The sequence below is a fragment of the Nomascus leucogenys genome, chromosome 1a (assembly GCF_006542625.1).
Source record: "Nomascus leucogenys isolate Asia chromosome 1a, Asia_NLE_v1, whole genome shotgun sequence".
In the NCBI taxonomy this organism is placed as follows: Eukaryota; Metazoa; Chordata; class Mammalia; order Primates; family Hylobatidae; genus Nomascus; species Nomascus leucogenys.
The window spans coordinates 36670601-36694315 of record NC_044381.1 but is presented as its reverse complement, the minus strand read 5'-3'; the positions used below and the strand labels follow the sequence as shown (position 1 = coordinate 36694315).

The 23715-nt window shown below is 46.6% G+C and overlaps 1 protein-coding gene across 1 annotated transcript; it reads left to right on the top strand.

Annotated features, from left to right (window-relative positions):
- The first annotated feature begins 3717 nt into the window (after window positions 1-3717).
- Window positions 3718-7199, top strand: FOXE1 (forkhead box E1). The gene has a single exon (XM_030815020.1). The coding sequence runs from the start codon at window positions 4402-4404 to the stop codon at window positions 5521-5523; it is 1122 nt and encodes a 373-aa protein (XP_030670880.1). The 5' UTR covers window positions 3718-4401; the 3' UTR covers window positions 5524-7199.
- Window positions 7200-23715: the final 16516 nt, after the last annotated feature.

Below are 23715 nucleotides of genomic sequence, written 5' to 3'. Positions count from 1 at the left end.
GCCTTCACAACACTGGTGCTGCCTTAGATGGATGTCTTCTGTGGTCAGCACAGTGTGACTTGGGGGCCCCCTTTTGTGACAGTGTCTTGCTCTGATGCTCTCTAGGGCCATACAGCCCACTGACCCAGACAGAATGCACTGGAGTAACCTAAACAGAGGTCACTGTGATGCTGCTGTAAGGAGATCCTTGGATCAGATTTGCAAATGTGGAGGCCTGGAGTTTTGTTGTCCAGTAAAAAGGGCAGCCCAGGCCAAAGAATTAAGTACAAGTAAGGCTCTGAGAACTCAGGAAAAGGCAGAGAGGCTTTGGGGCCAAAGAGTAAGAGCCCAAAGACCTGAGTTTCCTTCTCAGCCCAAGGCTTTTCTCTCTACAAGTCCCTTCCACAATCCAGGCCCAGTCTCCTTCTAGCTCGAATTTCCATAATTTCCTTAAATAGAAGAACTGGTTACCTCTGCGTCTGCGTGCAGGGGAATCTCCGTCAAGGAATGTGGAGGAATTTTCCTTGACTCCTTGGACCCCTCTCGTTTTTATTTACAAAGTCGCCAATTCAAAACTGGGGAAAGCAGCTGTTGCAGAAGAATATCTTCTACAGATTCCCAGTAGCACCCCCAGCCCCCTATGCACATAAAATGGCCTGCTGCAGGCCGGCTTCTCCAGGGGTGCTGGGAATACTTGAAGGGCTGAAGACCAGTGGGAAACAGAAATCACTGGCCCGCCCACATCAACATCAATCCACCCCTGCTGGATTGGGAGAATGATTTCCAAGGGTCTGGAACCTGCCCTTCCTAACTTCCAGATGATTCATAAACGTTAAGGAGCACTGTGCCAGAGAAGAGGGCAGAACTTGGCCATGACCATGCTCCTTCTCAAGCAACTGAGAAGGAAGCAATGGGAAGAGATAGGAAATGCCCCGAGGAGATTTTTGTGTACGGTTTTGATCCAAACGGGTAAACTTGTGACCTATGTACTCACCAAATCATTTAATGTGAACTTACCGTGGACTCACAGAATCTTCAAATGCATTATTCGAATAGAACATTTATGAAATAGAAATTTACGGGTCCTTTGTTTGCGAAAATCTTAGAATCGTGATCCTGGAAATTCTAATCTCATGATGCTAGGTATTTGGTCTCGGCCACAGGAGTAGCTTGATATTGACGAAGTTTGAGAAAACAATCAGAATTCTAGAAGAATGAGGTCACAGACACAAGATATTGAAGATCAGAAAATCCTGAGACAAGAAGGCTTTTAGCCATAGTCGTTGCAGCTTAAAAGTAGAGGATCATAAAGTCATGGGACTAATCATTAAAGCATATAATCACAAACATTAGAAGAATTATTGGAATCAGATTATTTGAGCTACAGAATAGCAGATCCAGCACTAACATTTTAGAATTAAGGAAGGAGAGAACTGTGGATTTACAGGATTCAAATTCTTCCAATCAGACATTCCTACACAGGAATTCAAATTAAATAATATATAACTTAGAGTGGAAAAAATAAAAAACTGGAGAAGTGGCAGCTTCAAGAGTGGCATCATATTTTCAGGCACAAAATCTTAGTGTCCCCGTTTTTTGTTTGTTTTGTTTTGTTTTGTTTTGTTTTTAAGAGACCGGGTCTCCCTCTGCTGCGCAGGCTGGAGTGCTGTGGCTACTCACAGGCACAATGATTGTGCACTACAGCCTGGAACTCCTGGGCTCAAGCGATCTTCCTGCCTTAACCTCCAGTAGTTGGGACTACAGGCTCCTGCCACCGTGCCTGGTTTAGTCCCAGTACCTTAATACATAGGTTTTTAGACTTTGACTAGAAGCTTAAGCCAAAGGAATATAAGCATAGTCAAAGTTAGACTCCCAGTCTTGGAATCTTAGAATTACAGGATCGCAGGATCGCATTCTCTAGATTTATGGAATCACGTTAGGACAACGGTCGTCCAGAATTTAAAATCTGGATATCTGAATCTCAGAATCTTGGAAGTTACTGAGAGCCACGAAATCCCACATTAAAAGGTGCCTATAATATAATCCAGTTAAAAATTTTAAAATTTCAAGTTTTTCCTCCTTTGTAAAAACGAAACAGGACGAAATCTGGGTTTTTGCTTCTTCATTACTTGGGAAGAAGGAAACCAGGAGTTTTGTTTAGCGAGTGTAAAGCCCCTCTCCGTTCGACCAACCCTCTGCCGCGGAAGGTTGTCAAGCAAAGGCTTTGAGCGTTTCCACACACCGGATCGACTGAGCGAGGATCTGGGCTTTGCCTCGCTCTTCTGAAGGCAGCTGCCCAACGCTTGGCCGGGCTAAGCCTGCCCTCAGCTCACCGCCACAAAGAACGCGACTAAAACCCTGGAAGTCGTGCCACCCGTTACTGGCCAGAACCCTCCTCTTGGGATCACCCACACTCGCCTGGCACCACCCTCCGCGCGGCTCTGCACCCACAGCCCCGGCCCCGGAAAGCTGCGTCCGGGCTCGAGCCATCGGAACCCGCGCCAAGGCCCGGAATCCTACGGGTAGCAGGGGCCTCGGAGATCAGCACACGCCCTCCAGCTGATATTTAGCAGAGTAGAACACTGAGGCCCTGCGAGGGGACAAGGACAGGCCCTGGATCTCCCAGTGAATGGCCAGGGAACGAACCCGGGCCAGAGGGGCCGCGCCGCGAGGATCTCAGGTTAGGACCAAGTCCCGGCTCAGGGACAGCAGGAAAGGAACTCAGAAATTGGACACCCATAAAGCAAACGTGTCCCGACTGCCCGCCCCTTCCCCCGGAGACGCGCCCACCCGGCGACAGCTCTCTTCCCACTCCCTCATCACCCGCAGCCCTCACTCCCCGCTGCGGGAAGAGGCTGCTTGGCTGCCTCTGGGGGTCTTCAGAGCTACCCTGGTCCCGGGGGATTGGAGGAGGAGGTTACCTATCCTGCGTCGTCTTTAATCCTTGCACCACTATCCATCAAATAGAGACAGATCCTGGGCCTCTCAAAGACGGATGATTGGGGGTGGGGATTGGCCTATCCCTAAATATCTACCACGCAAGGACTCTTGAGAGATCCAGACTCCGGTACAGTCGAGGGACCTGGGGCCCAAAAAGGGAAAGTGGCTACCTCTACCACATAGCTGGGAAGCGCAGTCCTAAAGGATACGCAGGTTGGAGACTGCGCTAAGCGGAGAAGTCGCAGTGGGGCCATGGCAAGTGACCTTCTCTTTCGGGCCTAAGAATACTCATTCTTAGATGGGGGGACTGGAGTGCCAAGTGGCTGTGGCAGCCACGAATGGGGTTTGGAAACCATCCTGAAAGGCCCTGGGAGCCGGTCTCCCGGAATTTCTCCCTCCCCGTTCCCACAAAAACCAAGCTCCCTCTCGGCCAATTCTCACCCTCTCTGGCCAAAAAAGTGAGATGAGCCCGTCCTTTCACCTGCGAGTCCCAGGCCTTGGCAGAGGCCTGAAAATTCCGAAAACTCCGAGTTCAGGCGCTGAGGTCTCCCCAGCCGATTCCTGAACTCTCCGGGCCTCAGTCGATCGGGGCGCGGAAGGGGGCCGACCCGGGGGATCTCCAAGCGCCCTCCCCGCCCTGACGTTGTGGGGCTCCTACTGCGCCGCCACAGCTGCTCCTACCTGGGGAGGTGCGCCCGGGCCCCGGGGGGCGGGCAGTCGGGGGGCGGGCAGGGAACCGGTGCCGCCCCACGCTTCCTGGCGCCTTTAAGGAGGGGAAGCCGGCGGAGGGAGGAGCCGGTCCCGGTGTGCGCAGGGGAGCGCCTCGCCAGCGGTCCGCAGGGCTGGAGACCCACGCCGTGGAGAGGACCAGCCTCAGGTCGCCCCGCCTGGGCCCGCGCCCCGACCTCGCTGCCCCCGCCTCGCCTCTCTGCCGGTGGCGCTTACCGCCGCCTTGGCCTCGGGGGCAGGGCATGGGCGGCCCCGGCCAGATCGCCCAGCGCCTGTACTAACTGCCCTCGCTCTGGCCTTCGAGCCCGAAGCCTCTTGTGCGCGCACAACCTAGGCAGTAATCCTAAACCAGCGGGCACCACAGACCAGCTGCAGCCACCCCAACCCAGGGATCACTTCTGGACCCCTCGACCGCCCGGCACCAGCGCGCAAGGGACCCTTCAGCCGGCGACCAGAGTCCAGTCCCGGTCGCGAGGCCACCGCCGCTGCCCGCCTCGAGCTGCCCCACGCGGGCTGAGCCGTCGGCTGGCGGGTCACTCCCGAGCCTCTGTCTGCACCGCGCCAGCCCCAGACGACGGACGCCGAGCCTCCAGCGCGCGCTAGCCTGGGCCGCTGGGCTCTCGGGGCCAGCCCGCGACGATCCCCTGAGCTCTCCGCAGAGGGGCCGAGCGTCCGTTCCGGGGACGCCAGGCCCGCCCCCGCCCCCCGACAGCCGCGGGGATCCAGAGCCCGGGGGTGCAGGACGGCCGCGCCATGACTGCCGAGAGCGGGCCGCCGCCGCCGCAGCCAGAGGTACTGGCTGCGGTGAAGGAAGAGCGCGGCGAGACCGCAGCAGGGGCCGGGGTCCCAAGGGAGGCAGCGGGCCGCGGGGCGGGCGGGCGGCGCCGCAAGCGCCCCCTGCAGCGCGGGAAGCCGCCCTACAGCTACATCGCGCTCATCGCCATGGCCATCGCGCACGCGCCCGAGCGCCGCCTCACGCTGGGCGGCATCTACAAGTTCATCACCGAGCGCTTCCCCTTCTACCGCGACAACCCCAAAAAGTGGCAGAACAGCATCCGCCACAACCTCACACTCAACGACTGCTTCCTCAAGATCCCGCGCGAGGCCGGCCGCCCGGGTAAGGGCAACTACTGGGCGCTCGACCCCAACGCGGAGGACATGTTCGAGAGCGGCAGCTTCCTGCGCCGCCGCAAGCGCTTCAAGCGCTCGGACCTCTCCACCTACCCGGCTTACATGCACGACGCGGCGGCCGCGGCAGCCGCCGCCGCTGCCGCCGCCGCCGCCGCCGCCATCTTCCCGGGCGCAGTGCCCGCCGCGCGCCCCCCCTACCCGGGCGCCGTCTATGCGGGCTACGCGCCGCCGTCGCTGGCCGCTCCGCCTCCAGTCTACTACCCCGCGGCGTCGCCCGGCCCTTGCCGCGTCTTCGGCCTGGTTCCTGAGCGGCCGCTCAGCCCAGAGCTGGGGCCCGCACCGTCGGGGCCCGGCGGCTCTTGCGCCTTTGCCTCCGCCGGCGCCCCAGCTACCACCACCGGCTACCAGCCCGCAGGCTGCACCGGGGCCCGGCCGGCCAACCCCTCGGCCTATGCGGCTGCCTACGCGGGCCCCGACGGCGCGTACCCGCAGGGCGCCGGCAGTGCGATCTTTGCCGCTGCTGGCCGCCTGGCGGGACCTGCTTCGCCCACCGCGGGCGGCAGCAGTGGCGGCGTGGAGACCACGGTGGACTTCTACGGGCGCACGTCGCCCGGCCAGTTCGGAGCGCTGGGGCCCTGCTACAACCCTGGCGGGCAGCTCGGAGGGGCCAGTGCAGGCGCCTACCATGCTCGCCATGCTGCCGCCTATCCCGGTGGGATAGATCGGTTCGTGTCCGCCATGTGAGCCGAGCGTAGGGACGAAAACTCATAGACACATCGGCTGTTCATACGTTCCCCGCAACCTGAGAACAGGAATGGAGAGAGGACTCAATTGGGACTCACGTGGAAAAGACAGAGCAGGCCACAGAGGCTCGGTCTGCCCGCGCACAGCGTAGGCACCCGGTGTACTCTGTAAATGGGTGGAGGTGGGGCTAGGCAGCTAGAGCCCTTGGACTGGCACAGGGACCCTCGATGGAGCGAAGCCCCCAAAGGGGATGCTTTCTGGCATTCTATCGGGGAGGGTCCTTGGCGGTAACCAGAGGGCAGCGTAGTGTCAACACTAGAGACCAGGATCCAGATTGTGGGGAATCAGTTTCAGCCTTCCATGTGCTGCCGGAAACTCGGGCTTTTTTACGCGGTTCGGCCTCTAGTGCCTTTAACTGCGTTACTACAGTAAAAGGCTCCGGCAGCGCCTTTATTCTTAAAGTGAGGAGGACAAATTTGCAAAAAAAATAGCCTTTTCTTCTTTTTTAAATTGGAGAAATCTCTGCTGTGGTTGACCTGGGCTGGTTTTCCCTGTCTCTGAGAACTTGAGACCTAGCTCCGAGTTGAACTGTGCCTCAGCACTCCAGTCCCATCACCTGAACCTTCAGTCTCCCCAATCTGTTACACCAGAGGGCTGCAGAACTCTATCCACCGCCCCCGGGTTATCATTCAGGGCGCCATCATCTTGGATGCTGCCCTGCGTATTTGGCAGCAATGGTGGGCCACCCAGGGCCTCTGAGTAGCCACCCAAAGCCTAGCCGCTGTTCTAGGGAACGGAAAAGAGTTCATGGCCAAGCGTCTAACCTAAGTCCCAGGATTGGCTCCAGGCAGCAATTATATCCTAACTTATTGAACTTTTGAGCAGGATGTGCTGGTAATTTCATGGCTGTTACTGTCCAGTCATAAATCTGGTTTTCCATTATAAGGCAGTTATAAATACATTCATTCATTTGTCCACTGTTTCTTGTCATCACACAGCCCTGGACCCAATGGGTGAACTAAAGTTTAAGGAGATGTGAAGACTCAGGGAGCCCGTTGGTGACACCTTTCAGTAGCTGAGGAGGGCTCCTCCATCCCCAGCACCCCCTGCTACACCTCAGCAGCCTTTCCCATGCAAAAAGGAAAGAGAAAAATTAAGTTGGGGCAGTCAGTAAAGTGAGCTTTAGAAAGAAACTGGAATTTTAACTTCATTTTGTATCTTGCTTAAGTAGCAGGCTCACTAAAATTAGAGAAAGTCCAATAACTCTCCCCCTTTCCCTTGAGAAATCTTTAAATTTCGATTCTGGAGCAAAAACTTTCAGCATTAAATATTTCAGAGGCTCCATTCACAGCTTTCAGATAAATAGGAGTGTTCAGATGGACTGTTTTAATAAAAATCTTTGAGCAAGTGAGTTATGGCAAGAGAAACTCAGCCTCTTTCTGTATAAACTTAATAGGGAAGGGCCGGGGTGTGAAAAAGAAGACTGTATGCAAACCATTGGTAATTTTTATTTTTTATTTTGGGGACTGTACTATCCTGTTCAGGAAGACGTGTGAACTTGGTTCAGTCCAAATGGGGATTTGTATAAATCAGTGCTCTCCATTAGAAATATGGTGCAAGCCACATATGTAATTTTAAATTTTCTAGTAGCCACATTAATAAAGTAAAAAGAAACAGGTGAGGTTAATTTGAATGATAACCCAACGTATCAAAAATATTATGATTTCAACATATAATCAATGTAAAAATTGAGATGTTTTACTCTCCTTTCACATGAAGGCTTTACAATTTGGAGTGTGTTTTACACTTACAGCTTCTCTAAATGTGGACTAGTCACCTGCTAGGTCTTCAGTAGCAACACTGTATTGCGCAGTGCAGGTCTAGGTGCTGGCCCTTCCTGGCTTTGGTGGTGGTACCTGGAAGCACTTGAGGGCTGACCCTGCCACCCGTGGGCCCAAATTCCAGACCCAGCCTTGTGACCTTGGAAGAGTGAAGGTATTGGGCCGCCCTCCTCTCCCTAAGAATCTTTGCAAGTATGGAGTTCAAGTGTTCTCCTCTATTCAGCTAGACAAGCTGGCTGTCCCAGGTGCAGAGATCAGGATGACTTGCCTGGTTGGGAAGAATGGGAAAGTAAGAGTCCTCCACCCAGGAGTTTTGTTCTGGGCTGCGGAAGAGCCCAGGCGCAGGACTGGGGCTGGAGAAGGCTGGTTTTTGCACCTAGTTATGCCAGAGTTGAGGTTTTCCCTGTTTCCTAATTAGCAAGTCCAGTGCCTTGACAGCACCATTAATCTTAAGCCAGTCCCTTCTCCTCTCGGGTCGTCATTTGTGAAATGGGAATTTGTGACTGCTACCTCAGATAATTTTCCTGAAGTTAAACGAGAGGAGAGGTGAAAGGCGCTTTGTGAACTGTAAAGCGCAGGCGATAGCAGGGCTGAAAGGCTTTAAATAAGCGCTGCCTTGTAACAAAGCCTCCTGGAGTGTCGCGATAAAGCCCCGGGAAGGAGAAAGACAGGGTGGGAAAGAGCGGGCGTTTTCGTCCCCCATTCTACTTGTTAACTTGCGGGACAGGTAAGATTGTGCCAAAGGCGAGGGTCAGGACCAGGAGAGAGAGGAGGCTGCGGGGAGGGACCTGGGTGTGTGCTTCAGGAGACCCAAGGGACACGGAGACCCGCGAGGGGTGGGATCAAGGCATTGAAGACAGAGCGACAGCCCTTCTCGGCGTCCTGCCGGCCGACGACACCAAGAGCTCGCGCACCGCCCGGGCCGGGTGGGAATGGGCGCCGCGCAGGGGAGCGAGTACCTCGGAAACAGTGCGCGCCGCCCGGGGCCTCACCCACAGCGGGGTCGCAGGCGGCCCCCTTAGCCCGCGTGACTGTGGGATCCTGAGAACATTCCGCTGTATGTCTTGGAACCTTCTAACCCTAGGAATTTGCAAACCCCTCCCAGCCCCTCATCTGGGGACTGGAGGTGCCTTTCTTTTTTACTTTTTTCTTCTTCATTTTATGAACACAGAAAAATCGTTTGTCCCTCTCCGGGCCCTGCACCCGCCAGCGTCGTGTGCAGGCGTCCCCAGGCTGTGGATAATTAGACGCTTTCTTCCCTAATTGCCCAAGGCTCGTTAGAATTCGCCCTAGAGCTGTGTCGTGTATTTTCTTTCAAATTAACTTTGCTTGCAATTAAGCTTAGGGAACCAGCAACAAAAGCAGACTTGGCCCGAGGTCGTTCACCGCGAAAATGGATTAGAGAACCTTCTTCCCAGATTTAAGGGGAAAGATTCCTGCGGCCAACGCTTTGGGAGAAGTGCTCCGACCGCAGAGGCGACGACGGGGGAGCAGGAAGCTGCTCACGGTAGTCGGCGTTGGCGGCAGCGGTAGCCTTCCTCATCTGGGCGATGTGGGCTCTGAGAAGAGTAAGGATAACGTCCTCGAAATGACTTCCGTACAGTTTGAGCCCAACTGCACACCCATGACTTGGAGCTGCCCTGTGGAGTTAAAATTTACCAAACACATTCATGGACATAATCTCATTTACTAAGAACTTTGTGAGAATTTTCTTTTACTAAATTTTTTCTTATTACAAAATCAGTACGTGTTCATTGTTTTAAAAGAAATAACAGGTAAGAAAATAAAGAGGGAGGGAAATAACAGCAAAAAAAAAAAAAAGGCTGTGGGGGGGGACCCATAAAGAATGCGCAGTTAACGCTTAAGTTTATATCTTTTCTGGAGTTTGTTTTTGCTTTTGTCTTTTCCCCTATACAGGAGGCCTGAGTCTTGACTTTGTCACTAAATTGCTCTGAGGTCTTGAACAAATTCCTTCTGGCATGGAGTGGGCCTGTTTCTCCACCTATAAAACTGGGTGCAGGTCCCCTTTTACCCTTTCACATTTTCTAACACCTCTTCTTTTGGTCACTTGAATACAAGATGCACTTCTGCAAGGGCCAGGAGCAAGGCCTGGGGGCAAAGGGCGGCAAGCCCTCCCTGTTGGTTTACACAAGAGATGGAGGTCAGCTGCAAGGACATTCCCTGGGAGCTTGCTAGAAATACTGGTTGTTTGGCCTCACCCCAGACCTCCTAGACCAGAACCTGCCTTTCTATAAGACCCTTAGGTGATTCCTATGCCCTGGGCAAAGAGGAAGAACTTTGAAAAAAATGTGTTATTGAGATTAGAGATGCCCGAATAACTTCTAGAAGCCTCCTGTTTCTGGCCCGGAACCCCAGCTAGCACTCCAGTACTGTCTTGTGGCTCTGACTGCAGACAGCAGAGAGGGCAGGGTGGCAAGGGGACAGAGCTGGGGTGAAGTGCTTCATCTCCTCCTTTGAGTACTTTCTGAGTCTTGGAATCCTAGCCCTTAGACTGCACCTCATCTCCTGTTTCCAGCTGTATAGGTGACTGTGACAATGACATTCAACAAGAGTATATCTGAAAACATCTTGAAAGCTGGGGTGACAGAGCCAGGGCAGGAAGCCACGTCCTGACTCCGGGCTGAGGCACTGTAGGGACCTTGGGTTCGAGCTCTATACCCTCCCTTAGCAACAGTCAATTGCCTGAGTATAGAATAAACTTTGCCTCTGACCCCTCAGCTCCAGCCCCAAGTCTGAGGTAGTTAAGGGTCTAGGAGAAAAATTAAGCTTTCTGTTCAGAACACAATGGCCAACTGGAAGGGGTCCCTGTCTCCAAGTCAGTCTGGGCCGAGGGATCCTCTAGTGGAAAGCCTAAGGTCCTCAGTGCCCTAAGGAACCCTCCCCTGCCTCGAACACATATGAGCTTGGCTTTCTGTGTGTGCTCAGCCTATTCCTGAGGGTAGACATGACAAGATAGCTGGGGGAATATGTCCCTGATGAAAAGCAGTTCAGACAGGGGCATGTACCATGAAGGATGGGGCAGGGGCCCAGATTGGGAAAGCATGAAAGCATGTTCCTAGGATCACATGGCACCACACGGGGAGAACCAGGACTTTCATCTCATTGCTTGTGTAAGTTCCCAATAGGAATAAATAGGAATATTGTGTGTGTGTGTGGAGCCTCCATAGAGCCAAAGAAGGGGCATGTGACTTGCCCAAGATATGACAGCTGTTAAGTGTCCAAGCTGGACTAGAACCTATGCCTCCCCCAATGGAGACTGCATTTGATTATTATCTTAATGAAGGTAATATGGAAGTAAAAGTAATCTGGTGAGGATGTGAAGGTAGGGGCTAAGGAATGGGGATGGACTGCAACTTGAGGAATGGACTTACCTGTTAAATAAGTAGCTTAGAACTACCTCGAGAGAAAGTAGTGCAGTTAGTGCTCCTCAGGCCAAACTAAGCAGTGAACAAAATTTTAAATGGGATGGACAGGCAGAGTAGGGGTGAGATGGAATGCCCTTAATGAGTTCTGCTCTCCTGCCCCTGCCCTCTCTTCAGCATCTCCTCTCCCTGACTGAGGCCAAAGCCAGCCTTTGCAGGGCTCCTGGCATGGTCCTCAATGCTTGGCCTCAAAAGAGGAATGCTGTCTGCTCTCTGTGGAGTTCCCGAACCCCTCTGCTAGCCCCACACTCTCTAAGAGCGGAAGCTCGGATTTCCAGCTCAGCCCAGAAGGGTTAACCAGGAAGCACCTAGTCAGAGACCCAGGGAACAGCTGTCAGCCCCTCCCAGGGTGAGGAAGAGATTGGGAAGCCAGAATCAGGGTGGATCTCAGCCATGGGGCAGAGCACCGGTTTATCTCGCTATCTGAGAACCTGGAGAAGCTTCTCAAGTGGGGGTGGTCAGGGCAGAGCCCCAGTCATGGTTTCTCAGGCATGGAGGTGCTCTGCAACCAGACCATAAATTTTGAGAGCCACCACCTCCCAGGACTCAACTCCCGCCTCTGCTCACGGCCCTGGCCCCAGCAGCCAGCCAGGGCCTCCCAAGAGTACTCCTGCCTCCATTCTGTCCCTGCTGCCAGCTTACCTCCCTGAAGCTGAGCTCCAGTCCTGTGGAGAAGGCTCCCTGCTGTCTGCAGTAGAATGCTTCAGCGCCTCACCTGGCACTAGGGACCCTCGGTCATCCTTATGTCAACCTTCTTGCCAGCCACATCTCCCATAGCTGCCTTCCCACACCCCCAGTCTGCAGCCAACACACCATTTGCTGTTCCCTGACACTCCCATGTGTTCCTGTCATCATGAATTTGCCCTGACCATTCCCTCTCCAGGAACCACCTAACCCCATGCCACACCTCCACGGCCGCCAGCCCTGTAGGACCCTATTATCTCTCCCGGATCACAGTGCCAGCCCCTAACAGGACCCCCTGCTTCCTCCCCTGCTCCCTTGGCAGTTTTCTCTACAGCAGCCAATGTGTGACCCAGCTCAAAGCCCAGCCAGACCATGTCACTCTCTCACGGAGGCCCAGACCTCAGGACCAGGGAGTGCAATTAGGAACATGGCGTTTCCACGAGCAGTCCTGTGAAGGGTTTCTCACAGTATGAAAAAAACTACATTTAATATGAATGTTTTCAAAAATTTCCACTCCCACATCATAACACATTCTTTTTTTTTTTTTTTTTTTTTTTTTTTTTTGAGATGGAGTTTTACTCTTGTTGCCCAGGTTGGAGTGCAATGGCACGATCTCGGCTCACTGCAACCTCCGCCTCCCAGGTTCAAGCAATTCTCCTGCCTCAGCCTCCCGAGTAGCTGAGATTACAGGCATGCACCACTATGCCTGGCTAATTTTCTATTTTTAGTAGAGACGGGGTTTCTCCATGTTGAGGCTGGTCTCGAACTCCTGACCTCAGGTGATCTGCCCACCTCAGCCTCCCAAAGTTCTAGGATTACAGGCGTGAGCCACCGCGCCTGGCCAACACATTCTTTTATCCCAAATTTTTATCAAAACCTCAAACAACTATTCAACCTTGTGTGAAGTGGGGTCTGCCTTCATTTTCCCTGCACCGATGCTCATAAAGAAAGGTGTCCTCTCCTGGGGACTGTGCTCAGGGCTTTTGATGGCAAGGCTGCGGGTGGACGATGTTGAGGACAACTGTCCAGCGGGGAACTCCAGACAAGCATAAAACAATCCACCCTCTTTCTGGCATATAAATATCGGCTTATTTTGAGAAGAAAGTGTGCCAGACACTGCTAGTTTTCTACCCACCCATTTTCTTCGCTTCTTCTTTTCTCACAAGACCCTGATTTTGTTCAGGTTTCAGTTGGTTGTGTCTTATCCCTTGGCGGTGAATCTTGACTTGCATAAGGTAAGCGCAGTCACTATCCTATCACTCTTGTCAGAGATTGATTTGGCAACAGGTACAGGATACTTTCTGGGCCAATGAGATGTTCAGGAAAGTCTGCTGTGGACTTCTGGAACACATTTATTTGGTCTTAACAAAAAATAGGGGAGGGCATGGTGGTGCATGCCTGTAATCCCAGCTACTCAGGAGGCTGAGGCAGGAGAATCACCTAAACCCGGGAGGCAGAGGTTGCCGTAAGCCGAGATCGTACCACTGCACTCCAGCCTGGGCGACAGAGCCAGACTCTGTCTCAAAAACAACAATGACAATAACAACAACAACAACAACAAACAAATGTATCCTAACTGATACAGAAAGTGACCATGACAGGGCAGGGGAAAACTGATTCTTGATGTATTCCCTTTGAGACTTCTCTTGGCTTCTTATAAATAAATGTGCACCTAACAGACTATCTAGCCCTACCCCTTGTTTTATGGAAGAGAAACCAGAGAAAGTAACTTTCCATGGTAACAGTGAGTTATCATTGTAGACCCTAGTTCAGGGCCCTTCCACAGCTCCAGGGGCTCAGCAGGAACAAAACTAATAATAATCCCAACATTTTCTAAAAGCCACTTTGTTCAGGGAGTACCAGCCATTTTCACAGGTGTTAGCTCTTTGGATCCTCACAGTTCCCCTGGGAAGCAGCAGGTTTCAAATGCACCCTTTTCAGGAAAGGAAACTAAGGTCCAAGAAAAGGGGGTACTGAGCTCAAGTCATGTGACCGTTGCACACAGGAGGGACCAACCCTCAACCCCGGTGTAACAAGTCCTCAGTAAAATGAACCAGAAATCTGAGGCCCCTTCCTCCCTGGATGTGGGAATCAGGAGGCTGGGAGAATCACCTGTTAGTGTTGACTGGAGCTTGGGAATCCTCTGGCTTCGAGCCTCTGAGTAGGGTGAATTCTCCATATGCCCCTGGCTTATCTCCATAGGGCATGTAAGGCTTAAAGATAGTGTCTTTGAGTGTGTGGGTCCAGTTGCTTCGGATCCAACAAAGTAGGATGGTTAGTGATCAAGCTGAAGGGAACTGGCATTTGCTAAAAACAAGCCCTGCCATTGTGGGACTCCTGTCACCCCACCCAGAACCCTCCCAGCTTCAGCCAGGGTTGGTTCCACCAAGGTGAAAGCTGCAGGAGCAGGCCTGTAGTTTACAGAACACCTGGGAGAGGCTGTGGGTAGCTGGGTAATTTCCAAATTAATTGCAGGAGAAAACTAACAAAACAATCTGCAGGCTAAGCATCCTGGGAGCTCACCCATGAGACTGACAGCCTGGAATCCAGCAAGTACAATGCCGCCGACCACAGACAGGAGGGCCCTTCCTCCTTTGGGGGAGGAGGGCTGACTTCCAACAAGGACCCGTCTGGGCCTGCAGCTGGGCCAAGAGGAAAGCAAAACTCTAGAACCAAAACAGCCTTTCCACCCAAAACCAAACTACAATAAACATAAGCAGCTTTCCCGGAACTGCAAGTTTGGCTAGACCAGAGAATGATCCCCTGATGGAAGACTTGTTTTCTCAGCAAGGGACTTTTGGGCCTCATTTTGAAAATTTCTTCCTAAATTCAGCCTCAGGAAACTAAGGCTGCTCCCACTGACCCCTGCAGACTACACACAGGCATGAAATGAGCCTGAAGCCTCTGCTGTACTCTTTTATTTTTTGAGATGGAGTCTCACACTATGGTCCAGGCTGGAGTGCAGTGGTGTGACCTAGGCTCACTGCAACCTACACCTTCTGAGTTCAAGCGATTCTCCTGTCTCAGCTTCCTAAGTAGCTGGGATTACAAGCGCCCACAGTTACACTTGGCTAATTTTTGTATTTTTAGTAGAGATGGGGTTTTGCCATGTTGGCCAGGCTGATCTTGAACTCCTGACCTCAGGTGATCTGCCCACCTCAGCCTCTCAAAGTGCTGGGATTACAGGCATGAGCCATGGCCTGCTGTACTCTTCATAACCGTCAAATCTTACCTTTGTTGATACTTTGCAGCTTCCCAAGAGGCTGTCTGCCTTCATGAGAAAAGCACTGGTTTAAGTCCTGGCTTTGATATCTGAGAAGTCTTAGTGCCCCCGAAAATCCCCTACGGAGGTAGTGACTATGGACTAGGAAACAGTGGGAGCAGAGTTGAAGCCAGGCAGTCTGGGTCCAGAGCTTCTTAGTAGGCGCTTGCCACTGTGCCCAGCTCTATATTTAATCTTTTGAGAAACCACCAAACTTTCCCATAGTGACTGCACCATTTTGCATTCTTGCCAACAATGCACGAGGATTCCAGTTTCTCCACATTCTTACCAGCACTTGTTATTTTCTGGGGTTTTGTTTGTTTGTTTCTGTTTTCTTATAACCATCCTGGTAAGTGTGCAGAGGTATCTCATTGTGGTTATGATTTGCATTTCCCTAGTGACTAATAATGTTGAGCATTTTTTCATGTGCTTAGTGGCCATTTGTATATTTTCTTTGGAAAAATGTCTATTCAAGTCCTTTGCCCATTTTTGAATTAGGTTGTTTTATTATTACTGAGTTTTAGATGCTCTTTATGTATTTTGAATATTAATTCCTTATCAGGTATATGCTTTACAAATATTTTCTCTCATTTACTAGGTCATCTTTTTCACTTTTTGATAGTATTCTTTGATGCACAGAAGTTCTTAACCTTGGTAAAGTTCAATTTTTCTTTTTTGTTTGTTTTCTACTCTTTTACTGTTATACCCATGAAGTCATTGTCAAATCCAATGTCATGAAGATTTTCCCAAATTTTTCATCTAAAAGTCTTATAGCTTTAGCTCTTCAGTTTAGGTCTTTGATTCATTTTGGGTTCTTTTTTGTATATGGTGTAAAGGACCAAGTTCATTCTTCCACATGATATATCTGCTTGTCTCAACACCATTTACTGAAAACATTGTCCTTTCCCTTATGGCATCCTTGAGCAAATCAATTAACTATATACATGAAGGTTTATTTCTGGGATCTTTGTCCTATTTTACTGGTGTATATGTCTGTCCTTATGCCAGTACTGTTTTTTTTTTTTTCCTTTTCTTACAGACAGGGTCTTGCTCTATTTCCCAGGCTGCAGTGTGGTGGCACAATCATAGTTCACTGCAGCCTCAAACTCCTGAGCTCAAGGGATCTTCCTGCCACGGGCTCCTGAGTAGCTAGGACTACAGGTACACACCACCATACCCATTTTTTGTTGTTGTTTTTGTCTTCTATTTTTGTAGAGATAGGGTCTCACTATATTGAAAGATCAGGCTGGTCTCAAACTCCTGGCTTCAAGTGATCCTCCCACATCAGCCTTCCAAAATCCTTGAATTACAGACTTGAGCCACCACGCCTGGACTGCCAGTATTGTTTTAATTGCTGTAGCATTGTAGTAAGTTTCAAAGTTGGGTAGTGTGAAGCTTTCAAGTTTATTTCTCTTTTTCAAGATTTGTTTTGGCTATTCAAAATGCAGTTTCATGTGGATGTAAGGATCGCCTTTTCTGGTTCTGTTGGAATTTTTATTGCATGAATCTGTAGATCACTTTGGGTAGAATAGACATCTTAACAATATTGTCTTTCTATCCATGATCAGGGATGTTTTTCCATTTATTTGTGCCTTTAATTTTTTTCAGCAATGTTTCAGTCTATGTCTTTCACTTCCTTGGTTAGATGTATTCCTATTCTTTCATTCGTTTAGCTGCTAATGTATTTCATTCTTTTAGCTGCTATTGTAGATGGAATTACTTTTCTAATTTCCTTCTTACAGCTGATTTTCTGTGTTGATATTGTATTTTGCAACTTTGTTGAATTTGTTTAATAGCTCTAGTAACCTTGTGGATTCTTTGGGATTTTCTACATATAAGATCATGTCATCTGTGAATAGAGATAGTTTTACCTCTTCCTTTCCAATTTGGGTGCCTTTTATTTCTTTTTCTTTTCTGATAGCTCTGGCTAGAATTTCCAGTACAATGTTGGACAGCATAAAGCAAGCATTCTTCTCTTGTTCCTGTTATTAGGAAGAAAGCTTTCAGTTTTTCACCACTGAGTATGATGTTAACTGTGAACTTTTAAATAAATACCTCTTATCATTTCGAGGAATTTTCTCTCTATTCCTAGTTTTCTGAGAGTTTTTCATCATGAAAGGATGTTGGATTTTGTCAAATAATGCAACATCCTTTTCTGCATTGAGATGATCATGCAGTTTCTTCCCCTCTTCATTGTATAAAAGTGATGAATTGATTAACGGATTGATTTTCTTATGTTGAACCATCCTTGCATTCCTGAGATAAATCTCACTTGGTCATGTTGAAAATCCTTTTACTTTGCTCTAGGATTTTATCTATTAATATTTTGTTGAGAATTTTTGCATCTATATTCAAAAGGAATATTTGTAATTTTCTTGTAATGTCTATATAGCTTTGGTATCAGAGAAATATTGCCCTCATGGAATGAATTAGGAAGTGTTCCCTCTTCTTCAATTTTATGGAAGAGTTTGGTAAGAATTGGTTTTAATTCTTCTTTAAATAGTTGATAGAATTCACCAGTGAAGCCATCTGATACCAGACTTATCTTTGTTGGGAGGTTTTTAATCACTGATTCAATCTCTTTACTTGTTAGAGATCTGTTGAGATTTTTCTATTTCTTCCTGAGTCAGTTTAAGTAATTTGTGTATTTCAAGAAGTTTGTCCATTTCTTCTAGGTTGTCTAATGCATTGGCATACAACTGCTCATAGTATTCTCTTATAATCTTTTTTTTAATCTCTGTGAGGTTGGTGGTAATGTCTCCACTTTCATTTCTGCATTTAGTTATTTATGGACCATCTTTATTTTCTCTTTGTCAGTCTAGCTAAAGGTTTGTTCATTATGTTGATCTTTTTAAAGATCCAACTTTTGGTTACATTGATTTTTCTCTACTGTTTTACTATTCTCTATTTTTTAACCTCCACTTTAACCTTGATTATTTCCTTTCTTCTACTAGTTTTGGGTTTAGTTTGCTCTACTTTTAGTGAAAGTAAAATTTGGGCTGGGCATGGTGGCTCACGCCTGTAGTCCAGCACTTTGGGAGGCCGAGGCATGTGGATCATCTGAGGTCAGGAGTTCAAGACCAGCCTGGCCGACATGATGAAACCCCATCTCTACTAAAAATAAAAAAAATTAGCTGGGCATGGTGGTGGGCACCTGTAATTCAAGCTGCTCAGGAGGCTGAGGCAGGAGAATTGCTTGAACCCAGGAGGTAGAGGTTGCAGTAAGCCAAGATCACACCATTACATTCCAGCCTGGGTGACAAGAGCAAAACTCCATCAAAAAGAAAGAAAGAAAGAAAGAAAGAAAGAAAGAAAGAAAGAAAGAAAGAAAGAAAGAAAGAAAGAAAGAAAGAAAGGAAGGAAGGAAGGAAGGAAGGAAGGAAGGAAGGAAGGAAGGAAGGAAGGAAGGAAGGAAAGAAAAAAAAAGAAAAGTAAAATTTGGTGGAAAATTAGGTTAGTGACTTGGGCTCTTTCTCTTTAATGCAGTCACTTACAGATATAATTTTTCCTTCTAAGCACTGTTTTCACTGCATTCCATAAGTTTGGGTATGCTGTATATTCATTTTCATTTGTCTCCAAGTATTTTCTAATATCCCTAATACCTAAATAAGTGATTTCTTTTTTGACCCATTGGTTAAGAATGAGTTTTTAAATTTCTACAGATTCATGAATTTTCTGTGGGTTTTTTTGGAGGGTTTGTTTGTTTGTTTGTTTTGAGACAGGGTCTCACTCTGTCAGCCAGGCTGGAGTGCAGTGGTGTGATCTCAACTCACTGCAACCTCCACCTCCTGGGCTCAACTAATGCTCATGCCTCAGCCTTCCAACTGGCTGGGATTACAGGGTTGGGCCACCATGTCTGGCTAATTTTTGTATTGTTAGTAGAGATGGGGTTTCACCATGTTGACCAGGCTGGTCTTGAACTCCTGACCTCAAGTGATCCACCCACCTTGATCTCCCAAAGTGCTCGGATTACAGGCACGAGCCACAATGCCCAGCCCTGGTTTTCTTTTATTGATTTCTAACTTCATCCTGTTTTGGTCAGAGCAGATACTTTGTATGATATCTATTTGTTAAAATCTATTAAGACTTGTTTTGTGGTCTAATATATGGTCTATCCCAGAGAATGTGCCATGTGCACCTGAGAAAAATATGTATTTTACTGTTAGGAAGAGTTATGTGTATATGCCTGTTAGGACTAGTAAATTAATTTTTGTATATGGTATGAGGTAGGGGTTCAAATTCATTCTTTTGCATGTGGATATCCATTGTCATGGCACAATTTGTTGAGGAGACTGTTTTTCCCATGGAATGCTCTTGGTACCCTTGTCAAAAATCAATTAGTCATAGGTGTATGGGTTTATTTCTGGACTCTCTATTCTATTCCATTGATCTATATATCTATCCTTATGCCAGTGTCACTTCAGTAAAGTTTTCAAGTTTTCTTAAAAAAAAAACAACAGCAAATTCAACCCACTTTCTTCTGGCCTTTAAGTCCAACATTATAACTAGAATAAACTGCTCCCAAAAGGATGTGAATAACACACCTTACAACCTGGACTGAGGTTTTCATCATTACACTCATGACTTCTGCTCCAATATGTGTTTGAACACTGTTTGAGTGAAAGGCAGTGTTTCTTAACATTCCCTTCTTCTGCATATCCAGAACAAATAATACAAAGGGAATCTAGAAACTACCTAACCCCATAGCCAGATCATTCTGACAATGCTATAGAAAAATTAGGTAGGATATGCCATATTATAAAGTAGGGCCATGAGTTCAAAAAACAAATGACACATGGACTAGCTGGGGAAGCCACAATAGGTAACAGCATGTGTTTAAAAGGCTTAGCCAATGCTAAGCTCTCTGTGAGTCAGGAATGTCATGAGGCTTCCATAATAATAAACTTCATTTGTAGCAGCATTAAAAGAAATAGAGTGCCCAGAGTGAGGAGGCAATGGTCATACCTGACTTTGCCCTGCTCAGGGTGTCTGAATTGCCCATGAGCTTCACACTTTTTGATGGGCATTGATTAACTGGACTATGTCATAGAAGACAAACGGAATGGGGCAGTGGCTGCAACCTGTGTCCCAGGAGGAGGAATTAGGTGAATTAGGCTTGTGTAGCCTGAAGAAAGCCAGTCTGGGGTACATTTCCGTTTCTTGAAGTGTCTAAGGAATTTCCAGAGTGGAGAAGGCAGGAGAGGGAGCATAGATAGGATCAATGCTGTGTAGCATCAGATTTCAGCTAATAAAAGGAAGAAGTTTCAGATAATTGGAGGCAGCCAAGGGTGAAGCTAGCTGCCTCAGGCAGTAACAAGCTCTTCATTCTGGAGTGGTGTCCAAACAGAGTTGAAAAAGCAGTCAGTGGGGATGTTGTAAGGGAATTCATTCGCTGGGTGGGGGTTGGGTCCAAATGACTTTTTTTTTTTTTTTTTTTTTTTTGCAAGGGTCTTGCTCTGTCCCCCAGGCTGGAGTGTGATTCTCCTGTCTCAGTCTCCCAAGTAACTGAGATTACAGGCACGCACCGCCACACTTGGCTAATCTTTGTATTTTTAGTAGAGACAGGGTTTCACCATTTGGCCAGGCTGGTCTCGAACTCCTGACCTCAAGTGATCCACCCACCTCGGCCTCCCAAAGTGCCAGGATTACAGGCGTGAGCCACCGCGCTCAGCCCCCAAATGACTTTTGAAGACTCTTACAGCCCCAAGTCTCTAGGATAACAGGCACCCACTGAAGACTCATTCACATACCCATTTCTTAATTCTACACCCATCCTCTAACAGGCATTCAAGTGGCACTCCAAAGGAAAAAGGCATTGCAGGCTTTCTACAGCACTATCAATCAGGGTTCTTTGGTTGCAAGTAAAAAAAAAAAAAATACAACTCTGAATAATTAAACAGTAATAGGAACATATTAGAAGGCATGAGACAGTTCACAAAACTCAAGGGAGAGCCGAAAAATCAGGCCTTAAAGAGGACACAATCCAAAACAGTAGCTAATACATAGGCTCCAGGAACTAATAGATGAGTTGTGAGTCCACTGTCAAGGTGAAGTTGTCACTTACTGAGCCACTGAGCTCACAATTCAGCTTCCAGGGACACCATGGGGAGTATGTGATATCTCCAATATCACATACTTCCGTTGACTAGTAGCGGATGAAGCACATTGACCAACAGACAGTTCAATCATGACCAAATCCAATAAAGAAGTCTTCCAGAAAGCAAATGCAAATCAGGAAGATGTAGAAGAAAGGGATCCTGGGCTGGCACCATAAAGGATTTGCGCCTTGCTTTTTTCAGGTTAAGACAGCAGGGACTTGCCAAGGAGACTCTAAAGTCTGTTCCTCCAACCTTTCCCATTGCAGTGAGAGCAATAATTTCCCTGACCCTATAAAAGGCATGCAAAGTGTATCCAGGTCAAGAGCTTGGGTAACATCGACACTTTGAAATGTGGGGACAGGTATCTTGGTGGAAAAAGCACTGAGACTTCTGTTTCCATCAGCAAAGAAGACTAAACACCAAGGGAAACAACTAAAATATCTGAATAAAATATCCCTTAAAATGCATTGCTGAGTAGGCAATTTTTTTAAATTTTTTTAAAATCCACAGAGGCCCAAAATGAAATGAAATCAGGAATTCTTAGAAATGAGCAAGCTGTAATTGCCCTCAGGGTAGCTGCCAATCCTGGAGGCTCAGCACTGTTTTGCAGGCTTTTTGAGGTACAATAGACAAGAAATACGCATCGAGGGCCAGTTCAAGGTAGAGAACACACAAGAAGACTATACAAAACTTGGGATTTCCAAAGGTCTACATACTCAGAGTAGGGGCGAATGAATATAAGCATATTTTCTTTTTGCCTTGTATATCCCAGACTTGGAGGTGAAAATGACCCAAAAATGCCACAGGGGACAAAACAAATTGCCCCCAAAAGCCTCCTCTAGCCAAATAAGCAGAACAGGAGAAGCCTAGCAAGATGGAAAACTTTTAGACAATAACTGCTCCCCTCTAGCCAAACACCACAGAAAACTGTGACCCCACGTGTAACCACACCAAAAAGGTCAAGTAAGGAGCCTAGGTGCAACTTCATGCCACTGTGATAGGCTGAATGATGGTCCTCAAAGATATCCAGGCTCTCTGAGACTATAAAAATTCTAGAAGATAACACTGGAAAAACCCTTCTAGACATTGGCTTAGGTAAGGATTTCATGACCAAGAATCCAAAAGCAAATGCAATAAAAACAAAGATAAATAGGTGAGACTTAATTAAACTAAAGAGCTTTTGCACAGCAATAGGAACAGTCAGCAGAGTAAACAGACAACCCACAGAGTGGAAGAAATCTTCACAATCTGTACATCTGACAAAGGACTAGTATCCAAAACATACAACAAATTCAAACAAATTAGCAAGAAGAAAACAAACAATCTCATCAAAAAGTGGGCTAAAGACATGAATAGATAATTCTCAAAAGAAGACTGCAAATGGCCAACAAACATATAAAAATTCTCAACATTACTAATGATCAGGGAAATGCAAATCAAAACCGCAATGCAATACCACCTTACTCCCACAAGAATGACCACACTCAAAAAATAATAGATGTTGGTGTAGATAGAGTGAAAAGGGAAAATATACTTCTGCACTGCTGGTGGGAATGTAAACTAGAACAATCACTATGGAAAACAGTGTGGAGATTCCTTAAAGAACTAAAAGTAGAACTACTATTTCATTCAGCTATTCCACTGTTGGGTATAAACCCAGAGGAAAAGAAGTCACTATACAAAAAAGATACTTGCACATGCATGTTTATAGCAGCACAATTTGCAATTGCAAAAATGTGGAACCAGCCCAAATGCCCATCAATCAACAAGTGGATAAAGAAACTGTGATATATATATATATATATATATATATATTCCATACGATGGAATATATATATATATATTTTTTCCATACGATGGAATATATATATATATTTTTTTCCATACGATGGAATATATATATATTTTTTTCATACGATGGAATATATATATATTTTTTTTTCATACGATGGAATATATATATATATATTTCTTCCATACGGTGGAATATATATATATATATTTCTTCCATACGGTGGAATATATATATATATATTTCTTCCATACGGTGGAATATATATATATATTTCTTCCATACGTGGAATATATATATATATTTCTTCCATACGTGGAATATATATATATATATTTCTTCCATACGATGGAATATATATATATATATATTTCTTCCATACGATGGAATATATATATATATATATTTCTTCCATACGATGGAATATATATATATATTTTTTTCCATACGTGGAATATATATATATTTTTTTTCCATACGATGGAATATATATATATATTTTTTTTCCATACGATGGAATATATATATATATTTTTTTCCATACGATGGAATATATATATATATAAAATATATATATATATTTTTTCCATACGATGGAATATATATATATATATAATATATATATATATTTTTTCCATACGATGGAATATATATATATATATTTTTTTATAATATATATTATATATTTTTTTCCATACGATGGAATATATATATATATATTTTTTCCATACGATGGAATATATATATATTTTTTTTTTTTATTATTTTTTTCCATACGATGGAATATATATATATATTTTTTCCATACGATGGAATATATATATATATATTTTTTCCATACGATGGAATATATATATATATATTTTTTCCATACGATGGAATATATATATATATATTTATATGATGGAATATATATATATATTTTTTCCATACGATGGAATATATATATATATTTTTTTTTCCATACGATGGAATATATATATATTATTTTTTCCATACGATGGAATATATATATATGTATTTTTTTCCATATGATGGAATATATATATATGTATTTTTTCCATATGATGGA